Genomic DNA, 23199 nt, shown 5'->3' on the forward strand with positions numbered 1-23199 from the left:
CAGTAAGAAAAATACAGAAACATTTTAATCCTTATCCTTAAATGTAACCCGCTAATTGTATACCTTCTTATCAAATGCATCCATCTATTCCTTTAGCCCTCAGTTGTAATGACTTTATGAGCTTCTTTACAGATAAAATTGTCTCTGTTAGAGAAAAAATTCACCATCTCCTCCCCACAGCTGGCTCAGATGTACTGTCCAGTTCAGCAGCCTCAGAGTCAACTGTAACTGGTTTATATTTTGACTGTTTCTCTCCTGTAGATCTCTCTGAGCTCATTTCAACAGTTTGAGGGCTAAAGGAATAGATGGATCAACAGAGCTGTAGCTGTCTGTCAGCCTGGCTACAGCACTGAACAGAAACCTGGGATTATTCTTGTTTTCTTCTATCAATGATGAATAATACAAGGTTCTGGCTTTACGGAGACTTTTTTTATATGCCAATAGGCTGTCTTTCCAGGCCTTTAGAGATTCTTCCAGGTTAGAAGAACGCCACTTCCTTTCTAGCTTCCTTGAACTTTGCTTTAAAGCTTGTGTTTCTGAGTTGTACCATGGAGCTAGCCTTCTCTAATGTCTACTCTATGTGCCCTTTAAATTGGCCCCTGGTGAAAAATAAAGTTTCTTTAATTGAATTGAATGAATTGAATAAAGTAAAAACATTTCCAGGAAGAGACAAAGGCAGAAAGCAAGTGACCTTTCATTTTTCTTCAAATCTCTGTGAGATAAATCAGTCACGTTTTTGTAATTAACAGCACTTAATCATTTCAGTCCCTGTCGTTTCCACAAGATGTCAGTGTCTGTGGTGCTGGGTCAGTAAGTCCAGCTGATCCCATCAGCTGGGATTTGTGGAGTCTAAACACACCACAAACAAGTCACTGTCACACAACCTCTGTGTGTGTGTGTGTGTGTGTGTGTGTGTGTGTGTGTGTGTGTGTGTGTGTGTGTGTGTGTGTGTTCCACTAATCTTCCTGAATGGTAAAATAACATTTTCAAACCCAGCAATGTCGTGCACGAATGATTTTCATTGTAGTTATACTGTGATTAAAATGAGATTTCCATCTGCGTTACAATGTCTGATTTTAGGACAAAGTTTACCAATCTCTGCATCTTTGTCTAAGTCTACATGTATCCTTGCTTGTAGTGTATTTGTCAGCACGTTCAGTCTTGGGCACACGCCAGAGAGCAGGTCAGGTGACTTAAGCCAAGCTGCCACATCCAATCCGGTGAGAAGGATTGGGGAGGTTGGACCCACGCTGCCTCCCACCCACTTCTACATCCCACCTCCATTCACTAAAGCCCAGCAGATTACCTTTGGCAGATCTCTCCTCTTTAATTAGGCACAAGAGTGAGGAGTGAAGGCACGGTGACTCCATACACATAATTCAAAGAAGCACAGTTGGAGAAATAACCAGGGAGGGTCTGATGTATTGTTGCTGACACATACTCTCAGACTTTATCTGTCTGAATATTTCTATGTAATGACATCAGTCTGGTGATTTAAATATACTCTATAAAACAATATTAATCCAGTGTGGGAGAGAAGAATCATTCTTTTCATATATTACCATCTCTGCATTGCAGAGGACGCATTCAGAGAATTAATCACTTACTCTAAATCTATCATTTGGATTATATTTTGTGGCATTGGAGAGGGTGACAATTTTTTGCCTTTAATGTTATAGGGACAGGAAAGTTGGGGGATGACATGCAGCAAAAGGTCTGGGCCGGGTTCAAATCAGGGGGCACTGTACTAAGGACTGAGCCTTAGGGGTATGCAACTTACCAGGTGAGCCACCTGGGCACACCGGTGTCTGATTTTTAACATTTTACCCCATGCACACTGGACATTGGATAGACAAGAATAGGAGGGAAAATGAGCAATAACAAAACTTCACGGGTGGCTCCGAGAGTTTCCACAAGTGTTTTTGAAATAATATCCACACCCAAAAAAATATGACACTGATTCCTCTAAGGGCCAGTTAGTAGAGGAAAAATAGCACACAACTATGTAGCAGTAATTGCACCAGCAGGGTTTTTTTGTTGCATCTTCTCTTCCTTGTTATCTCAAAGTTATTTTCTTCCTTCATACAAAGGATGAGGCACTTAAAAAGGAAAGAGAGTTGGTGATACAGAAACCCTGAGGGGCTTATGAACGATATTTTCAAACAAAATCTAACTGAAAGGAAACAACATCGACATTTATCAAGTGTTCATGTTAGACAAGAATAGAAGCCAAAGTAAATGATTTCCTTAACCCAAGTCAACACAACGCATATTATATTCCAAATAACGTGTGTTTCACTGACTCTGTGGAATAAGCTTTCAGTCCCAGATCATCACCAAGCAGCTGGCAGTGAGGATGTCAAGTATCAGAGACAAACAGAAACAAACATCCCTATGACCCTGGAGTCTGGACTCATCATGGAATTCACTGGAGCAAAATAATGAAGCTAAGTAGCAAACAGAGGTTTCAAGTTAAACCAGGAACCACAGGGACACAGGGAGCGGGTTTATCACTCTTTCCCAGAATCCTCCCCCTGAAAGCTATTAATTTCCTGGATGTTTGCATGAGACGTCTCTGCGATGCAGTTTGCTTGCCATCACAGGGATTGTGCAGGGGGGCCGGCACCATCAACTATAATCCCAGTGTGTTCGCCAGAGGACGAAAGAGCTCTGCAGATGAAGGGCAGACACATAAGGGAGAATAGCATGCTAGCAGCCACAAATCTAACTTTCCCTCTCGGAAAAACAAACGTCTATGTGATCACTTCAAGATGCTCTCCCAGTGATGTGATTTTTACTCTGTGTCATGTACACAGGAGCTGGCTGTTGGGCCTAAATACTGGATTATTCGTCTGGAGAGGTCCGACAATGTCATGACGGAGTAATGGTGAAGTGCGGGATGTGATTGGTGGAGAGCGTGCCTGGATGGATGGGTAAAGGGAGTCATAGGCGGGGCTTGGAGGAGGGGTCAAATGGAGACTGGTGAAGACAGAGACTATGGGGGCTAAATTTAGCCAATGGCTCTTCTGGGGTGGAGCTAATCCTCTTTGCACTTGAATTATCTGGCCTTCGGATTAGAGAGCTTTGCCTCTATGCAAGACATCTACTCTCTATAATGATGTCCCATAGCGGGCTATACCATGTCTGCTGGGTGGGGGTGTGTGAATCGGCAGACTGGCTGCTGTAATGAATGAAGAAGTTGTTTAATGAGACAAAATCCTTTAGTATTTTCTATATAATGTCAGTTTATAGTGTTATCAATTTACTGACAATTATACTAATAACAGTATAATAATAAAGTTATATTTTACTGTATATTGGATTAAAATGTTTCCACTGTGCAACATACAATGTGGGGACCAAGCAATAGTAAATTGCACCTGACATAAATAGCACCCCAGTATTATTTTTATATGATTATATTACTACTTACTATAGAATTCATTGTAATTGTTTAATAATTTATATAAAATGGCAGAAGTGTAAAGGAGCATCAGTACACATGTCTGAAAATGAGAATTAGTTGGATCTAATGATCAGCTCTGCTGCCTGCTGACTTACATGACAGTTAATATTCATGTTTCATTATCTGGCATGCTGAGCAGGTAGGTCCTGTTGAGTGGTTGTTCCCAACCTAGGGGAGGAGACCCCATATGGGGTCACAAGTCTGAAAGATTACTAGATGATTATTAGAGCAGGAAAGCTGAAGAATGAGATGTCTATTTTATATGCAAACTGGGTACTGTTGGCTAATTACATCTAGATTTGACACAATTTATCAATTAGTGAATCAAAAGAAAATTTTTAATTTGAGTTATTTTTTTAATGTCAAATAACCCCCGATCCAGCATGTCTCTTATTTTCCCTTCATCTTAAATGAATATCTTTTTGTTTATATATATATATATATATATATATATATATATATATATATATATATATATATATATATATATATATATATATACATATAAATATATAGTGAGAGAGAGAGACAGAGAGAGAGAGAGAGAGAGAGAGAGAGATGTCATTTCAATTAATACTTGTAAATTTTATATTATATAATATATTATATAATGTACCATCGTTTGGGAAACGCCTGGCATCAATCCACCACATCATCCAGTCATGACTGCTGTTCCCTCTGTGGCGCCTGTCCTTCCCTGCCTCAGATTCTGTATATTTTCTGTATGTAAACCACAGGAATGATATGTGGTGCAGGAGAGCTATGATTAGCCATCTCCAGCAGTAGGTGCCACTCAGACACATCCATAATCACCTCCGCACTCCTCCCCACCCAAAGAAATAAAACCACCAGTCCTCCCTTCCTGCTTCGAGGGAAGAGGAATATTTTAGCCATTTTTGCTGATGCTTATCCAGAGCGACTGGCTGGATGGATGAGCAGCTACTGTAGCGAGTCAATGTCTCACTCAAGGACACTTGAACAGGACATACAGCTTCTGAAGCAATGTACTCTTCTGTTTATGGGCCAAAAGGGCTCATCCTGGTTGGTGTAAATATAGACAACCATTATCCAAATATGCCGTTACAGTCCACTACAGGGATGATGTGGATAGTTAAACCACCTGGTGTTTAAATGGAATCTAAGCCGTGCACAGTCTTGGGGATCTCTTCCCAATGCAGACCACTAAAGGCCCAGTTTCAAGTCTCCATGACAACAAGCATCTGCCCCGCTGAAGTGTCCTTGAGCAAAAACACAGACACACACACACGCACAGAAACACAGGGCAGCTAACCTCTGAGTCTGTGTGGAGTGGAGGGCCCTTTTCAGAGATCAAGAGTGTTTCAAAAAACCCTGCGGAGTATCTACACAGTTTACACCCAGTGTCAGTGCAGCCTGTTGCTATTTAAACCTTCAGGACTATACCATTGGGTCCCAGATGTGGGGGGTTTACTTCCGGGGAGTTTCCTGTGAGGATGAGCCCTGGTAAGGGAGGTGTGGTGTGGTGTGTGTGTGGTAGAGGGGGGGTCGTGAGGTTGGATCCTAATCCCTCAGGCTTGGCTGCAGCACGGCCTCAGGATAAACTGACATGTAGGCTTTGGATATGTGAAAATGCTACTTGGACTTTAGCAATTTTTTTTATTTATGTTTGGTTTGTTTGTTTTTTTTTCCTGAAGACATTTTCATATTAAGGGAATGCCATCTATGGTAAGACATCTTTTCGCGCTTTCATGTTTGCTGCATTGTGCTATTTAGTTGGTTGTTTTGTCAAACAAATTAGTGAAGAAGTGAGAGATAATCACAAAAAATCCTGCAGAGCTATGATTTATTTTTTTCAAGTTTTATTTGTTGCAGCAGCATCAACATGTGGCAACAGTTCATTTCCAGCCATCAACATTACCATCTACACAGAAAAATCCAAATACCTACACTGAGAAGTTCCAGTCCATTAATAGATTCTCATTTGGTCAGTTTTAAGTCAGCCAGCTTTTCTTTTTCAAAAGATCTTTAGATATTTTGCAGCACATTTTAACATTTGTCAGATTCTGCAGCTTTTTATCAAAGCTGGTGTGTAAAAAAAATAAAAAAGATACTCTCATACCCTGCTGAATATATTCCCCTGCATGGAGCAGGAATCCAGTATCTCTGCTATCAGGATCTATTCAATGCAGCATTTTTTATGGAATGAATATGGATATGAGAATATCATAAGTGACATATCTGATAAGCCCCAGAATACTAATGCCCGCTCCATAACTGGCCCAGTGGCAGTGGTCTCTGCAGAAAGTGGTTGCTAATAAATGTATCTGACAGGTTAGCAGACAGGTCGTCCCCAGAAATCACACAGGATTGTTCTTTGACCTTTCGAGGTCACAGAGGAGCTGAGATTAGACTGAACTCGCTGCTTTGATGGTCGACTTATTTCACCCACAGATTTATTACATGTAATAGATGCCATCTGATGCTTTCATCCAAAGAAACAGTGAATGTTTTTGTAAAATCGGTGGCCTGATGAGAGTCAGAGCCCTGTTGATTAATAGAATGCTGGTGGTGCAAACCGGTAGAGGAGCTCAGCCATTTTTTTACCTGGCCAAGCAACACTTACTGAGGAAATCTGGTCATACAGTTCTACTGATGACGTCATGCGCAATTTTGGTAACTGTTCGGGTGGTAGTGCACCATTGTATTATCTCCTCACATACGTACTGTAAGATGAAGTAAATCAGCTGATGGGTCACAGCTGTGGTTGCACTGGGCAACTTGTAACTGGAAAAAGTATTAAACTTCTGACCACAGAGCAGCTTTACTGGTGTATCTACCCTATGTCTTTGTGTGTGTACAGCTAAAAGTCCATCATCACAGCATTAATATGTAACTCCACATGAGTATGGCTCTCTGCAGTACAAACTCCAGAAACTGATGAAGCGAAGACGACATAGTTTGGCTGAGTCAAACTAATAAATGATCTGAACAGTAAAAGGTCAGTTGCAAGATTGAATTAGCTTTCTGTAAATTATGTGGTGACCTCTCTGCCTCCTGTCAAACCTCAGTCTCCCATTGATTTTCATGATTCAAAGGAGCTGTTTAACTTTTCAACGCCGAGACACCCTCAGAGGAAGGCAGAACATGACCTATTCAAACTCTGCACACGCATAAATTGCTGATTTGACATCTGAATTAGTGTGTGTGTGTGTGTGTGTGTTAGGTGTAAGGGGTTGGTCAAGTGGATACATTCATAAACAGATATACAGATCAATAAGTTAGAGAGAGGGAGGGAGACAGAGGGGAAAAGGGTGAGTACAGGCGGTCCAACTATTATGTAAGCGCCAGCTGTGTGAGTAAAGGAGCTGCAGCAGGATGATGAAAGCAACGCCACTTTCCTCAACCAGACTGAGCATCCATCCACTCACTTTCACTCCTGAACTGTTCATGTTTTATTCATGTTACTGAAGAAAACAACAAATGAAAAAAAAAAACAAAAAAAAAAAATCACATCATATCTTGGCGCTGCAATTCCTTTCATTACTCCTGGCAACGAAACAGATTCATGCATACATTGTAACACTGGCAATGGGATTTCTAAAGTACAATATCCAAGAGCAGCAAGTACATTTCAGTGCTTCAATCCAGACTCCATAATCCACTGCCGCTGCTATCAGCCACCTCTGTGAGTTTCGTGATGAAACAATAATATGAGGCAACAAGGGCAAAATGAATCTGCAGTCTTAATCTGGATTAAATTACAGTGTTCGTCATCCTGGCTCCAAACCAGAACAGAACAGACCAACCCAAACTAAACCAACCAGTGTCGGATAATAAGATTGCAACTGTGTCTGGATCGAGCCAGCAGTACACATGTAACAAGTGATAACCAGTGAGGAAGGTGACACCTCAAACAACTGGATTTTGGAAGAAAACCTGAATGTGCAAATATTTGTAAGTAGCTTCACAATAAGGTTTTGAAATCTGGTGCAAAATACCATCAGATTTTTAAAAAATAACAGTACTTCTGAAGAACATTTAAATATGTAATTTGAAGTAAAATGCACTTGTACAGACATTCAGTCTGAAGCCATTTGGTACCATAGCTCACTAAATGGCTGATTAAACCAAGCATTTGCTGGAAGCAAAGCCCTGATTTAAATTTCAAAACCACCTATTTTACATGTTCCCAAAAAAAGGAGAGAAATTGAAAAGTAATTCTCACACAGTGATATAACCAATATTGGCACAAGCACTTCTCAAAAATGAGATTCCATCTCGCCCCAAAAAATCCTGTTACCTCCTGTTGTAAAGGGAATTTTGGCTCTGTGTTGTTTTACCGAAAAGAATATGCATGTTGGATTTTTATTTATTTATTTATTTATTTTACACATCAGCATTTCATTTGTTCCAAAATATGCAATACATGCTACAGGCTTCAGCTCTGGCTTGTTTAGGAGAAAGAGCTCATTCTTCCTGTTTGGTGTCATAAGGGATCTAGATCTTAAGTGCAACACACTGTACCAGTAAGGTTTTAGATTCCTCAATTCATTTTCCACAACATTCTTGTTTTGAAAGCAAGACAACATAACTTTTGACGGAAGAAGTTACAGAACTTACAATTTTAAAGCTATAATTATTCAAGCTATAAAAGCTATAAAACACACCCTCTGTCATCGTAATACACTTGGAGGTTATACTGCTACAGTGTTACTTGGTCTTGTATGACCAGTAGTTTATGGTTAGAGTTAGACAGGTAACTGACATTACTGAGTCAGATGAGGGACTTGTGCTACTGTCGTTATGGCTACTTCAGTACTACTACTTTTACCATCACTCTGCATTTTCTGCTGTAAAAGTGACATGGCCTGAACAAGGCACTGAGGACCACAGGAAACCCCCCAGTGTGAGTGAAACTAAAGAAGCACACAGTTGGACACACGAAGGTTAAATAAAGGTTTGAGTTATGTTACACTTTTGTGTCTTTGAAATTAGTCAATTTCTCATGAGCTGTGTGCTGCATTTAGCATTCAGCTACACAGCTTGGTTGTCTGACGTCAATACAGCATTATTTGCTATCTCTAAATTACAGAGGATCCAGCCTCAGGCTAACCAGTGCTTAATTTTGTAAGAATGTTTTCCCAACAGTGATGCCTGTCACAGGCAGCAAGATTCTTCAAATGCAATGCAACTTGTGTTATTGTGTTCCTATTGGTGGTTCTGGCCTTTGGTCACTATAAAAATCAAGAGAGATTTGAATGTGTCATTGCTGCAGTGTGTGTGCTGTGTGATGGATCAAAATGGCGTCAGAGCGTTTGAGCGGGCAGACGATGAGATTATCTGGTTGTGTGGAAGGACAAGCAGCCTGCAGGGGAGACTGGGAGTCCTGAACTGCTTCCTCCTGCCCAATAACACTTTTCACTTCTGACTAGAATCATTTCTGGGGCTTATTTAGAACTTAAATTGCTTTACAAGCAGTGATAAATAATACCAAATAGGATCCATTTATAGGAGAGGGAACTAAAGCAGAGTGAGAAAAGGCCGGGTAAAAACAATCAATGCAAACAGTGGGAATTAAATGAAAAAAAAATGACTCTGTCCTCATTTGATGGTCAAAACTCGGAAGTGTGACTTCACTCAGCAGGTCGCTCACAAGCCGTCCTAATAGGCAGTGTTGCATAGCAATGTGTGTTCTTCTTTGCTGTTATGCTGACAGACAATCTGTGATGTGTGTTGTTAATTGTGTTTCAGGTTCAGCATGCAGCACTGTGCACATCAAGAAAGATAATTCAACTCTGCTGCTGAGGCCTTAAACCCGTGACCTAGACTCCCACTACAGAAAATCTGCAGGTCCCCTTTGACACCTAGAACATCAAGAGCAACTCACAGCTCCTGGGAGGATTATGCCATTATAGCTGACGACTTGAGCCTCTTCAGCATACAACGGCTACAAGGCAAAGTCAGTCCTGCTTCCCGTACACGCAGCAGGAGCCATGGATGACCCCTATCAGAATAACGTGAACCAGCAGATGACAGAGGGCGGAGAATACACCTACACCCAGGATGGAGGAGGTCAGGACGGCTACCCTTACCAGACAGACTACCCTCCGCAGGAGGAGGATGCTGCTAGCGATGCCACTGAAGGGGCAGATGACGATGATCAGATGTATGAAGGGGAGTACCAGGGCGTCCCCCACCCTGACGAGATCAAGGAGGCACGACGGGCAGCTCGGATGGAGGCCAGGAGGAAAGCCCGTCTGGCTGCCCAGCAGGAAGAGGAGGAAGATAACCTGCCAGAGCAGTATGAGAGCATCATGGAGGACTGTGGCCATGGGCGCTTCCAGTGGATGCTGTTCTTCGTGCTGGGCCTGGCCCTAATGGCTGATGGAGTGGATGGCTTCGTGGTGGGGTTCGTCCTGCCCAGTGCTGAGAAGGACATGTGCATATCCAACGCCGACAAAGGGTTGCTGGGTAAGTGACAGCAAAGGTGGGTGGGGTGGAAAAACTGAGGTCACTGATGTGAGGAGAGGTTTCTGCTGGGTGTATGTGCTGAAAGCTTTCACAGTTTTCAGTCCAAAATGAAAAAAAAAAAAACATGATTTGAAAAGAATTTGGTTCATGAAAAATAATTTCCAGGATTACACAGAGGAGGGCGACGCAGCTCAGGCTGAAGGGAGAGTCATGAGTTAGGACTGGACAAATTAAAACTTTGAAGTGATGATGCCGCAAGAGAAAAAGTCAAAGGATCACCAGAGTTCTTCCAGCTGATCCACAGCTGCTGAGATATTTCAGTCTGGATCAAAGATGTACTGAGTGATAGGCCAACACTGCCGTGCAGCTAGCATGACTGATTTAGCACACACAGATATACAGAGAGGACAGATATACAGCCTTTTGGAAACCTACAAGAGCAGCTAATTACTATCATCTGCTGAAGCGCTCCACTCTACCCAGAGAGGAGGAAATCATCATTGAAATGATCCGCTGTTGTGAATTGGCTGGAAGAAAAGCCTGCATATGTTTGGCTCATGATGGCAAATAGTTGCAGACCACTACTTCCCCCAGCCACTGGGATTAATTAGGAAAAAAAGGCTTGGATCCTTCTGGGCAAATGTAAAAATAAAGAACAACTGTGTGTCCTGATAAAGAATGGCTCTACTGTTGGCCATCAGATGAGCTTCATTGAGCTTTGGCATTGGTACTTCAAGTGTCTGGAAGGTGGCTTGAGGGACGCAACACCACATGTTAGGTCTTTAATTAAGTTAGATACCAGATAAGGGCACCTGCTTATTTTTTTGTCTGAATATATCATGCAATAAGGGGAGAGTTTCCTTTGTTCCCATTACATGTTAGCTTCACCTGCTCCTAAATATTCTACCACAAAAGTAAACACCCCAAAAACATGCTGAAATTTGTATGCAGCACAGACATGACTCACTGGGAAATGTACCTTTATAACGTCTGTTCTTCACTTTCTGTGCAGACATCTAAACTGCAAATTAAAGCCTCTCACCTTATTTCCCAGGCCTCGTGTGTAGCCAGACGACGTGGCAGATTGCACATCGCTCATTTCATTTTAACAACAGGCTCCTGGGATGAAGCATTGCAAGAGATTGATGAGGAACCCGGTGGTGATTGTATTCAGTGTGTGTTCCCAGGCTAATATGGAGCATGTTGCAGCAGTCAGAGAGCCCGGCGGCCTGCAGCGCCCGGTGCAGAGCTGTCAGATACGCTTCAGGCCTCTGACAGGCTGTGGTAGCAGGAGGAAGGCCCTGGCGAAAATGAAATCACAGCGTCTGTTTGTGCAGAGCGGGTGGGGAGCACAGATCATTGGCTGAGAATATGAAATAGATCTGCAGAATGATGCTGTTTGATTCATGCTCATGCTCTGTGCCGCAGACACGCGGGAGCAGCAATGCGTTTTATCTTAACCTTTGTCTTGGATAGCAGATAGACTTCCAAACCTATTGTTAAAAGGAGGAGGATGATTGGTGCACTTACCTTTAAAAGTGGTTTTATTGTGTAATCTATGGTGAGTGAAAATACGAGGTTTATAGTGGGAGACACAATGCTGGAGACAAGGAAGAGAACACCGGCTTGATCTTGTTGCAGAGATTTATCCACCAATCATCTCAATGAATTTGACAGTTGTGCACTGCAGCTAATGCATTTCTGGAATAAAACCCAAACTGCAATTAAAAAGGTCATGCATAAATTATGAGGAGGTTTTATGATGTCTGCTTCCTACAATGAAGATGTTTATTCAGAATATCTTTGGTGCTCAGCACTTGTTTTTGTGCTGTTAAAGCCGTAACAGCTTCACAGCTCATGCAAGTTATCTCGTTCTTTTTCTATTTACTTCAAACAGACTGTTGTAACTGTTGTACGACATGTAAAATACACGTGTGTGAAAAGGCCTCTCTAAGGTCCTTTTAACTACTAGCTCGTTTCAGTTTACTGAATCAGATCGCACTATTAAAACTGAAAGATGATGTACTGACCAAAAAAATGCAGGAGTGATGTTACTGTTAGTTGTATTCATGTTCTTTTGAATGATTGAAATATCTGATTATGCTAAGGTAACTGCCATCAACTGATCTATTGGTATAAAGCTTTTTACATTTGAAATATTCCCAGGTTGCAACATTTAGAATCGTCAGGTCAGATGTGTGCAACACAACAGTCTTACCCGGCTGTAAATATCAACACCAGTTTGTGCAACGCCTGCTTTAATTTTGTGATGTGTAAAATTCCCACTCACTATAAACACATGTGATATAATGAGGCTAAGTTTGAACTCACTAACAGCTGGTGCAACTGGCTCCAGGAGAGCAATGATATTGTCACAGTCATGTTAGCCTTGACTCTTGATTGAGTCTCCCGGTGCCCTGCGCGGTCTCTTGTTGAATGAGTTCGTGATGTGCAGCTTGCCGTGTGGAGCACCAGAGCATTTGGATAGTCTAGTAATCCACGGGGAAGGTGCACACTATGGCTCCACGTGCCGTTAAGCTGCTTAGTCCCACTGTAATTAGGGCTGTGTGTAGTAAAAACACAGAGGAGGCAGGAGGTATGGGTCTGAAGGTTTAAACAACACGGTGGAGAGGATGGCTGAGGTTGTGGGTTTCAGACCTTACACCAACAGCTGGAGAGAGCGCATTACTCTCCCCAGAGACATAAAAGGGAAGAACATAATCTTTATTGTCTCCTTGGTGCAGTAATGGGCGGCACAGTTGGTCACTGTTACGGGTTGTTGCGTTACAACAAAAAGAAATAGAAGACTAGGCTACCTGTCAAACTGCATGCTGGGACAGACTCTAGAGTGCTGGCACCCAGAGTGGGAAACTACAGGGAAAATGAAGGGAAAAGTGAGCTTTGCAGGGATCAAACATTTCATCACAAGAACAATAAACTAAAATTCTTTGAAAGCAAAGACAACACTGATCACATCTGAACAAAGCAGAAAGCAGATTTAACCATATGGAAGATGAGTTTGGCTCTGTAAAATCACGATGACCTTTATTCTCTCAGATTTCTGGGATGCTCTTATCAGTGTTGGTGTGTCATTATGAATATTTGAAAATCAGAGCAAACAACAGGAAGTTGTGATTTGTCTGGTCCTCTATGTTCATACAAGTGTAAAGGGAGCCCCCTTGTGGAAAACAGCAGTATTGGCCTTTAAAAAAAAAATTCTATATCTACAATAACCATTCATTTCTGAGACATTTGTGTGTATGCATATGTATGTAAATGTGTGTACCTGTGTATCCTCACTGTTTGTTTCAGTGTATTATGCAGTTATGTAAAACACAGAACTGAATTGTAAGTGTACCAAATCCCTCCAAGTGTGTCACTGTTTGTGTGTATGTGTATGTGTGTATTTGCAGGTCTGCTGGTGTATGTGGCCATGATGGTGGGGGCGTTGGTGTGGGGGGGTCTGTGCGACAAGATGGGGAGGAGGAAGTGTCTGATCTACGTACTGACTATCGACCTGGTCTTCTCCTTCCTGTCTTGCTTCGCTCAGGGCTATGGCTTCTTCCTCTTCTTCAGGTTCTGCTCGGGCTTTGGGTGAGACGCCTTCACATTTACATTTCCAGCCCTTGTTTAAACAAATGACCACCTGGCAGAGCACCTCCACAAATAATGCTTTTAGTGGAAATAAGTACATCTGTAACATTTAGGGGGGCAGAGCACATCCCTGTATTTGTACTTGATATTTGTTCCAAAATAAGATTCCAGACACTGAAGAGGTTTCAGCTTTATGGAGAGAGACAGGACATAATTGAAACACACCAGCTGGCTTACTTGTATTTTCCTCATTAATATCACACATTTACATTTTATTTCTTTTTTTAGAAGAATTCTAAAAACTTGTCAGACTGATCCCAGGCACATGATTACTGCACAGCTTTCAGCCCAACAAAAGATGTTTATTTTTGCTTTACTGTTACACATGTGCAGTACCTACAGGGTTAAAGCCTGTAGCCTAGAACTATAATATTATACTAGTCATGTTGCTCAGTGCTTCATAACAAGCTGGCTCTGTATTAGTGGGCTATATTAGGTTATTCATTGAATCTCATTGTTATCCTGTTCAAAAGCAAAATCATTATTTGTGTCTCAATGGACCTGACTGAGATTAAGTTTGTGGCACTATGCAGGTAAAATAATCAGTTTAGTGTAGAATAGATGCATAATAAAAACTTACCACTATGCAGCCATGTGCTGCATGTTGGCATACACCACCACGCAGTCACTCACCGTTAATACCAACTCAAAGATACTGTACGAGGGGAAATTTGTTTATTTACTTTACCAGAGCGTTTCTTTATTGCACTAATTAAAATAAGAGAACAATGATCTTTGCTTGTTTTTAATTTGAGTTTTATTGCTGTATTCCTGCTGTCGCCAGCACCTTGGGGTGAAGCTTTTGCTGTTCACAGATTGCTTTTTGCAATTTTCAAAGACACATTTCTTTTGATAATGACTGCAGCCCCAATGTACCCAGACCTGCAATATTGATGTTGGAGCTTTTTGCTAAGTCAAAAGAATACAAGGTCACTGTAATAAAATGTTCAGCTGTTGCTGATTCACAGTGATAATGAGCCCCATGCTAGTCATTAACGCTCGGATCTGCAGAGGAAAGGCACCCTTTTTGCTGGCTTCACAAAACATCCCCAGTTAAGAATATTAATCATCACAATGAAAAATAGAGAAATCTGCTAAAAGCCAACCATTGTCTTGATGTTAAACACATTGTAGTGGTATTACTAAGAGTTTTTCAGCTCCTCAAATGTCATTTCTCTGCCGAATGTATGGTAAATGGTTTTTTAAAAATTCTTTTTAAACCAGTTTTAATCTCTTCCATATCACATCAAATCTATTACAATACAAGAAGAAGAGTAAAAGAAGTAGCACTGACACAAAGGGTGAATCATTGTCTTAAAATAAAAAAGTGATACTGTTATTGTGATACTCTGAACCAACCAAGACCAACTGCTGAGACCTCTCTGTCAACAGGCTCCAGCCATTAAACTTTCTCATAAGAACAACTTCTGAGTCATTATTTTCCCAGTTTTTACCACATCATCAACTTCATCTTCTGGCCTGGTCAGTTGTGGCTTCATACTGAGATCTCTCTGAACAAACTGACCACCAAAGCATTTTCTTTATTATCTTATTATCATTATCTTTATTATTTCTTTATATAAAATGAATCAGTATATTGGAACGGTCACAGTAAATGTTTCTTTAAATCCTCAGAAAATGATGGACAATCTCTTTGATAAAAGAAAAGAATAGTTTTTTGAGGACGTCTTGTGATTCCTCCTCCAGAATTGGCGGCTCCATCCCCATAGTGTACACCTATTTCACCGAGTTCCTGCAGATGGATAAACGTGGAGAACATCTGAGCTGGCTCTGCATGTTCTGGATGCTGGGAGGCCTGTACGCCTCCTTCACTGCCTGGGGAATCATCCCTCACTATGGTAACACTCGCACACACAATCATGCTGACTAACACATGCACATGCAGTACATGTACAAAGGCACACAAACATTCAAATACACTATGAAGACAGTGATAATATGATGTTTATTTGACTTGTTATTAAAATTCAAATGACTGCAGGGGCACTGTGAAATTTAGGACTTTTTTCTTGTCTGCATGTGCACCAGCATATGGCTAAATTATGTTTGTAGCTCCTCTTTGTGTTGAATATATCCCTCACTGTAAGATGTAATCACAGCTGTTACTTGCTAAAGATGAATAATTCACATTAAAACAACTGAATGTCTTGGCAGCATCAGGACCAGCAAAATAATTTTAAAGGACTCCAAACAAAGTTTACTGTCAACTTTTTAATCAATGTAATCTCTCAAATGCAAATGACTTGTGCAACAATAGAGAGACTGGTGCATAAAACAAGTTTTGTGTATATAAAATGTGATAAAATACAATAAAGATGATTTTGTGTTTTGTTGCACTACACCAATTCTGCAATTTGGACTTGAACACATGCCAGAGAGCTGTGTTCTTGATATATTAACTTGTTCTTTACTGCATGGTTTTCCAGGCTGGGGCTTTGCCATCGGTTCAGAGTTCCAGATCCACAGTTGGAGACTGTTTATCCTGGTGTGTCTCTTCCCTGCACTGGCTGCACTCATCGGAGTCATCTTCATGCCGGAGAGCCCTCGTTTCCTCCTGGAGGTTAGATACCGGAACCCCTTTAATGGAAGCCAGTCGATATAAGTGCTGTTTCCTAATATTCATTATGCCAGTGAACAGTATTAAACATCAAGCTGCTGTTTGTTAAAAATGTTGAGTCATCAGTCACCACAGCAACATCCCACTGCTGTGCAAAGGTAGCGAAGGGCTGCTAAGGCATCACCAAAACACCACCCACCCCTGCTTCTCATCCAGGACATTGTCAGACCTTTAACCACATGTGGTATTGTGTTTGTATGTTACTGCTCCAACATGTTCATATCACACACCCCCAAATTATCACACATTGCCTCCCTCTGATAAGAGACAGACCTCATGGGAACATTGTTAGTCAGCTGCTGATCTGGCCACAGTGTATATGGGAAAGTTTTAGTCATCAAACTGAGACCTATAATTAAAATTGTTGTCCTTATATATAGTATACTAAATAATTTATACTAAACTTGTGATTTTTCTTTATTTTCCAGAATGCTCGACATGATGAGGCCTGGATGATCCTGCGACAAGTTCACGATACCAACTGGAAGGCCAAGGGGGAGCCAGAGAGAGTTTTCACTGTAAGCCTTCATGCTTAAAGGTCCCATATTGTATAAAGTGAGATGTCCATGTCTTTTTTGATTAAAAAGCAGGTGTAGGTGTCACTATACTAATTCTGTGAAAATATCAAAGTGCTCGGTCCACAGAGAAATGCACACAGCATGTACTCAGAGACTGTGCCTTAAAATGAACCATTTAGGACTTCTGTAACTTTGTGATGTCACAAGCCCTGCCCAGCTGGACCCACCATCCAATCTTGTAGGATTTGGTTCCTTTGAGTCTTTACCAGAAATCTGCTATATTTTTAGCCAGCCAATCAGACGAGACACTCAGGCTCCTCTGATTGGCTCATCGACCAGTTCTTACTAGAGCTCCAGAGAGAGGCCTGAGAGAGGAGATGTAAAATTACGTTGATATTGTTTTTGGTACTTAAAACCACAAATATATCTTATTATGGATACACTTCAAATAAAACACAGGAAACGTGTAAAATATGGGACCTTTAAGAAAAACTTCAAATGCCAGTTTACACAGCCAGATCTGTGACTGTGGTTGTGATGGACAGTACAGACCTCACATGACACATTCTCAACGTAACAGTAAATACATGGGTGTCACTAATAACATTAACGGAAGAGCAAAGCAAGTGTAACTCATGACAGTAAATGAGCATCCATCATATGGGTGGCATTTTGACACACAGTAGCATCAATAGCTTAAGTGTAATTAATAACACTGATGGTGACTGATTTTGCCTCACTGTCATAGCTTACTGGGGCACTGTGCTTGTTATTCATTACACCTGTGCTTGTCCTGCTGTGATGAATGTCTGCAGTGACAAAATAAATAGCACATGAAAAAGCTCTTTATGAAGTTTTCAAATATGAACTTGTTTCTAAGTCAAAGATTGATTCTCTGTGCCATTTGTATATAACAGTATTGTACAGTCCATTAGTCGCTTATATTATAAATGTCTCAGTAATGCACTCTATAATGTGTGTATATGGTATTTATTTAACCTTTGGTAAAAATCTGTTTCATTTGAGCTCTATTAAACAAAGCCAAATGAGCTGAATGGAGGTGCTCACTGTCAGGACACACAAAACTTATCTAAGCAATCCAATTGGTTAAATTAGAAAACTGAACATGTGAGCAGCAGGTTGTATAGTAAAAGAAATAGAAAAAGAAAAATAAGATAACTGACAAATACTTATGTTTAAATATTGGTGGAAATGTAACAGAAATGTCCTGATGAAGACAACTTGCAATTTGCTGGTGAATAAAAAAAGCTAATGAGTCTTTATTATCTGCATTTTCCTTTCTAGCATATAATATAACAAGTTATCATGAACCATGTCTAAATTGTTCAAAAGAATGGATGAATTGGTGTTGACACTTAATCATCTTCAAAATGAATAAATTAAAACACAAATGCTAAATAAGAAATATAACAATGTTTATTAATTATGCAATTTATATTTTGGGATGAAATTCACTCAGTGAGACAGACTGATAAACAATGATGAAGAAGACAGTCTTGATTATATATTCCCACCCCCGTCTGTTTGTGAAGGTGACCAACATCAAGACCCCCCAGACTCAGGAGGACGAGTTCATAGAGATCCAGAGTGACACTGGCACCGCCTTCCAGCGCTGGACCGTCAGACACATGACTATGCTGCAACAGGTCTCCAAACCCTTCCTACACTAAAATACAGTTAGAATAGAAAGGGGACTTTGTGGTGCTCATCTCGCACTAAATATCACCCCAATGTTTTCATGCAGAAATTACATGTTTCTGTCTTTCCCTCTTTCAGGTGATGGCTAACATAATGTCATTATCAGCTCCAGAGCTCAGACTGCAAGGCCTCTTCCTGGTTATTGTCTGGTTCTGCTTGGCCTTCAGGTAAAAATACGTGACATGGATAGCCATGCTGAGATATGGGCCTTAAAAACCTGGTAGAATACATTTATCCCCCTACTAGTAGATTTACATTCAAATCATGCATTATCAGAAAACAGTGGAGATTTACAAACCTCTCCAAAGCAGAGCTTATCTTAGTCTCACTGGTAAAATTGGATGTGCACAAACTAAAAACAAAACACACATTTTCTCACTTACTCCAGTAGTGTTATGTTGCTATATGCAGGTCATTTTTGGTTTTCCGTGTTCAGATTTTCTATGTCTTGTTTCTATGTATCAGCTACCACGGGCTGGGTGTGTGGTTCCCTGATATGATCAAGTACATGCAGTATGAGGAATACGAGTCCAAGGTCAGAGTGTTCCACCGGGAACGGGTTGAACGTTTCCACTTCAACTTCTCCCTGGTCAACCAGATCCACCGTGAGGGAGAGTACATCCATGACAAGTACGCTCCCTCGGCACTGCCCCTCTATCATGTCATGCTCTTTAAAGTCACAATTCACTACTGACTCATTTCATTTCTTTCTTTTCATTCAGGTTTGCAAACATTGAGATTAAGTCTGTGAAGTTCGAGGATTCTCTGTTTGAGAACTGCTACTTTGAGGATGTCAAGTCAACCAACACCTTCTTTGAGAACTGCACCATCAAAAACACTGTCTTCTATAACACAGGTAGCTCACAGATTTGGTAGGAATACTTGAATGGTGCTTTTACTCTGCTGTCACATGAAGGCCCAGAGCTCAAGAAACTCAACTCATTAGTAGTATAAAATACATATTCAAACAGTAACACTACTCTAAAGCAGTCAACTTCATCAAAGCAGCAACACTTTGCAGTGTGTTTATCCTCCTGAGATGAGCAAACCTGAACTATGAACCAATATTCAGTGAATATCACCTCCTCTTACATCCCACTGTTCTCTCCAGACCTGTGGCAGGAAAAGTTTAAAGACTGTCGAATGGAGAACACCACCTTCCTCCACCCAAAGAAAGGCTGTCATCTGAACTTCCAGGAGGAGAATGACATAGTCATCTACATGGTCAGCTTCCTGGGAAGTTTGGCTGTGTTGCCTGGCAACATCATCTCTGCATTATTCATGGACAAGATAGGAAGGATCAGGATAATAGGTGAGATCAGGAGAACATGCCAGTATACGTAAACTCGGGCAGGTGGGGAGTTTCTGTAGTTTTTGCAATATCTGTTTCAGTATTTCATCAATCACTTAATCTATCTATCTATCTATCTATCTATCTATCTATCTATCTATCTATCTATCCAGGTGGTTCTATGCTGGCATCGTCTGCCTGTACTTTCCTGCTGCTGTTAAGTTTCAGTCAAGGAGCTGTAATATGTTGGCAGTGTCTCTTCTATGGCGCCAGTGTGGCAGCCTGGAACGGACTAGAGGTCATATCTGTGGAACTCTATCCTTCCTCTAAAAGGTACAGTCCAACTCTATCCCTCTGTGTTACAGTAAAACATCCAACTAAGCCTTCACTACAGTCAATGATCCAGCTCCACCCCTGCACAAATACTGTAGACACAGTACAAATGGTACTGCTATATACAACATAACTGCCAAGGTCAAAACATATTCAAATGACCGGTCACTACCCCAGTAGTTATTGTTGCCACACTTATCAAGTTTTCGGTTTCGTACAGCAGATTAGCTGTTTACATCGATAAAAGATTTACCACTAGAAACCGTGTTTTTAAAGAAATAGTTTTCAAGAAATTCTTAATTTCTTTGAACAACGATCCCTTGATTTCACCTAGAGGTAGACAAAAGCAGACTTCTCATTTCCAGCCAGTTTTGTGGGCTGAAATGGCAACTGTTAGCCCCACGAGTTTGTCGAAAGCCTCCTTTCAGGCTTACATGATTTGAAATTAGAACCCTGTGAATAAAGGTCTTAAATATGCACAAACATGATATCACAATATCAAGTCAAAAGCAAAAGGTCGGTATCTAACCTCCTTGATGAGGACATGGAAAAGAGAAGAAATGTTTTCTACTGCTGGATAGAACTAGTTAGCCTTAGAATTACATGCAGTACAGTATGATAACAGTAAATAAATGCATTAACAGATAGTTCATTGTGTTACGACAAAGCACTGTTCGGATGTTCACTTATAACATTACCAATGAAAAGGCTTTTAGGATATTTTTGGCCCATGCGACAGTATCTTGCGTACTGATCTAGCTCCCACTGGTAAACACTGCTCAGTCCCAGTGAACGACTCTTTTTCCAATGTAAATAGTGTAGTTGGCCAATGATATGCTGCTTGGCTCCCAAAGTAATGCTACATCAGCATTACTACTGTAGCTACTAAGCTAATTAACCGGACATGCTAACATTTGCAATTTACATTAGAGCAGATAAGTCAAGTCAAAGTAAATCAGTAAAAAAGACGCTGCACTTGAAACTCTCTAGATACCAAGTGTCAATCTTACTACATCCCAACTCTCACCACTTTGGCATATTGAGAAATACAAAGCTTGACAAACCTGCCATGTCAAGTTATGGTTGCTAACATAGGGTAAGACAAGTGTTTGAAGCAGGGATTTAGCAAATGTTAAATTCTTCAGTCACCTCTTACCCCATTTATTTTTCAAATGGCCGTGTAAAATACGCATGTAATCTTTCTATATCTTTCCTCTGACTCTACAGAGGGACAGCGTTTGGTATCCTGAATGGAATCTGCAAGTTTGCAGCCATCATTGCCAGCTTCATCTTTGCAGCCTTCATCGGCATCACAAAGATCATTCCCATCTTCCTGGCCTTCGCCGCCCTCGTCTGCGGAGGTCTGGTGGCTCTCAAGCTGCCCGAAACCCGGGAGAAAATCCTGTCTTGAAAAGCCAAACTCCTGCAGCCTCCAGGCCCCAAACACAGTATAGCTATGGGGGGGAAGCTTTTTGAAAAGGTTATCGGCTTAAACTGAAATGAAAAGACAAGGGAGAAAGGCCACACTGTGCTAGCTGTGTTTATGAGTCTGTCATGGTTATATGATTAAAAATGTTGAAAACCTGTTTGGTTGCCTACATGGACCTGTGGTTGCTTTCTGTTCCCTCTGTAAAGCTCCTCAGGCTGCCCAGCTTTTCTGACACATCATATGAAGCTAGTGTTTGTCATTTCCTTTTTATCATTTACTGTCCACCCCTCCACGCACACACATACACACAGTGTAGCAACATTTGTTTTGTTTGAGGTTTGTGTAAAAGAAAGATTAATATGAGATGAAAATGTGTCTGTACTTGAAAGGTGATGTAGTTCATGTTACCATGTTGTGCTTTGATTTCATTCCCTGCTGAAAAAAAGGAGACAGGTATATAAGTTGTAGTCATGACTTGAACTGGATTTGAAGCCTGTTGTATTCACTGCTGAGGCTCAGCAGCAACATCAATACTGGTGTTGTTGTTCAGAGAAAACACCTCTTTCATCCACCCAGTCTTTATTTTCTGCACAGTCCTGTGGTGTCTATAGTCTTCTTTAGTGCACGTTATTACTTGGTTTGTTCTCTCTAGACATAAACCTGGATTGACCATTTTATTATGTGTAGGAGTTTTTTTTTTTTTTATCAAATCTACTTCTGTTCATTTCCCCCACTTAATCCAAATCCAACCTGAGCAGCCGACTGGATTTTCCTCCTGTTTGTCGTCTTGTCTTCAACTCTGAGACGTCGTGTCTGTCCTTAACTGTAGAGCTGTGTTCTGTAGGTGGTGATAATGTAGAATCAGAGTCTTATCTGTCACATCTTGCCATGACAAAGTGTAAGGAATTGTCCTGTTTGTTTATTGAATTGTTTTTTCGTCTTTTTTCTAAAAAAGAGAATGATACAAAACTGTGAGACTAGATGTTTTGATATGATGCTCTTATTATAACGTTCTGATGAAGAACTGTTTTACAGAACCTGCTGCATTTCTGACAATACGTGTCAAGATTTCTAAGGAGCATGTTACTTTTTTGGCATGACTGAGCTGTGTGTGTGTGTGTGTGTGTGGTTGTTATCCACATGTCTGTGAATTTACTGAAACACAATAGTCTGATTACCAATACTGTATTTGTTGTTGTACATACTGTAGACCTGTGTACATTAGTTGTAAAATAGTAGCTCCATCGTGACTTGAATAAAGCTGAGGGCTCATGATCCAGTTTTTCCTGGTTAATAATACAAAATGTGCACTGAACATGAAACAAGTTACAGTTGTGTTAATACTGTGAATGTTAGAGAGTTTCAGATTTGACTTTTAGAAATGCTTTGACATTTTGGGAAAAACAAGAGTAGCAGCCCATTAACTTAGTTTGGCATGAAGGCTTGAAAATGGGGAAAACAGCCAGCCTAGTTCTGTCTAATAACGGTTGCTTATCAAGTCAGTGGAAAGACACAATTTGCATGGACTGACATGGAAAAACATCCGTGAGAGCTGAACTTGTTTCAACTTAAGTGAAAAATCTATGCGTATGCTGGGGCTTTATGAATCTACTTCATGAACGTGCAGAGACGGGAACAAAAAGACTGCAGGAAAATAGCAGAAAGAACCTCTGACTATACATAAAGATGTGCGACCGTACC

At 40.8% G+C, this 23199-nt stretch overlaps 1 protein-coding gene across 1 annotated transcript; it reads left to right on the forward strand.

The window, feature by feature from the left end:
- The first annotated feature begins 5017 nt into the window (after positions 1-5017).
- On the forward strand, positions 5018-22773 carry sv2ba (synaptic vesicle glycoprotein 2Ba). The gene is made up of 13 exons (XM_071488175.1): positions 5018-5170; positions 9197-9916; positions 13330-13510; positions 15278-15429; positions 16018-16151; positions 16637-16726; positions 18280-18393; positions 18524-18612; positions 18911-19075; positions 19168-19301; positions 19557-19757; positions 19910-20069; positions 21297-22773. The coding sequence occupies exons 2-13, from the start codon at positions 9439-9441 to the stop codon at positions 21478-21480; spliced, it is 2082 nt and encodes a 693-aa protein (XP_071344276.1). The 5' UTR covers positions 5018-5170; positions 9197-9438; the 3' UTR covers positions 21481-22773.
- Positions 22774-23199: the final 426 nt, after the last annotated feature.

Source organism: Trachinotus anak, unplaced genomic scaffold, assembly GCF_046630095.1.
Source record: "Trachinotus anak isolate AG129_WGS33_773 ecotype Australia unplaced genomic scaffold, CSIRO_AGI_Tana_v1 ptg000011l, whole genome shotgun sequence".
Classification (NCBI taxonomy): domain Eukaryota; kingdom Metazoa; phylum Chordata; class Actinopteri; order Carangiformes; family Carangidae; genus Trachinotus; species Trachinotus anak.

Bases quoted from the DNA above. Each gene is read 5' to 3' on its own strand.
- sv2ba (XM_071488175.1), top strand. From the start codon at position 9,439: ATGGATGACCCCTATCAGAATAACGTGAACCAGCAGATGACAGAGGGC. The intron at 18,394-18,523 runs GTCTCCAAACCC...TCCCTCTTTCAG, and splicing joins ACATGACTATGCTGCAACAG to GTGATGGCTAACATAATGTC. The intron at 18,613-18,910 runs GTAAAAATACGT...TCTATGTATCAG, and splicing joins TGGTTCTGCTTGGCCTTCAG to CTACCACGGGCTGGGTGTGT.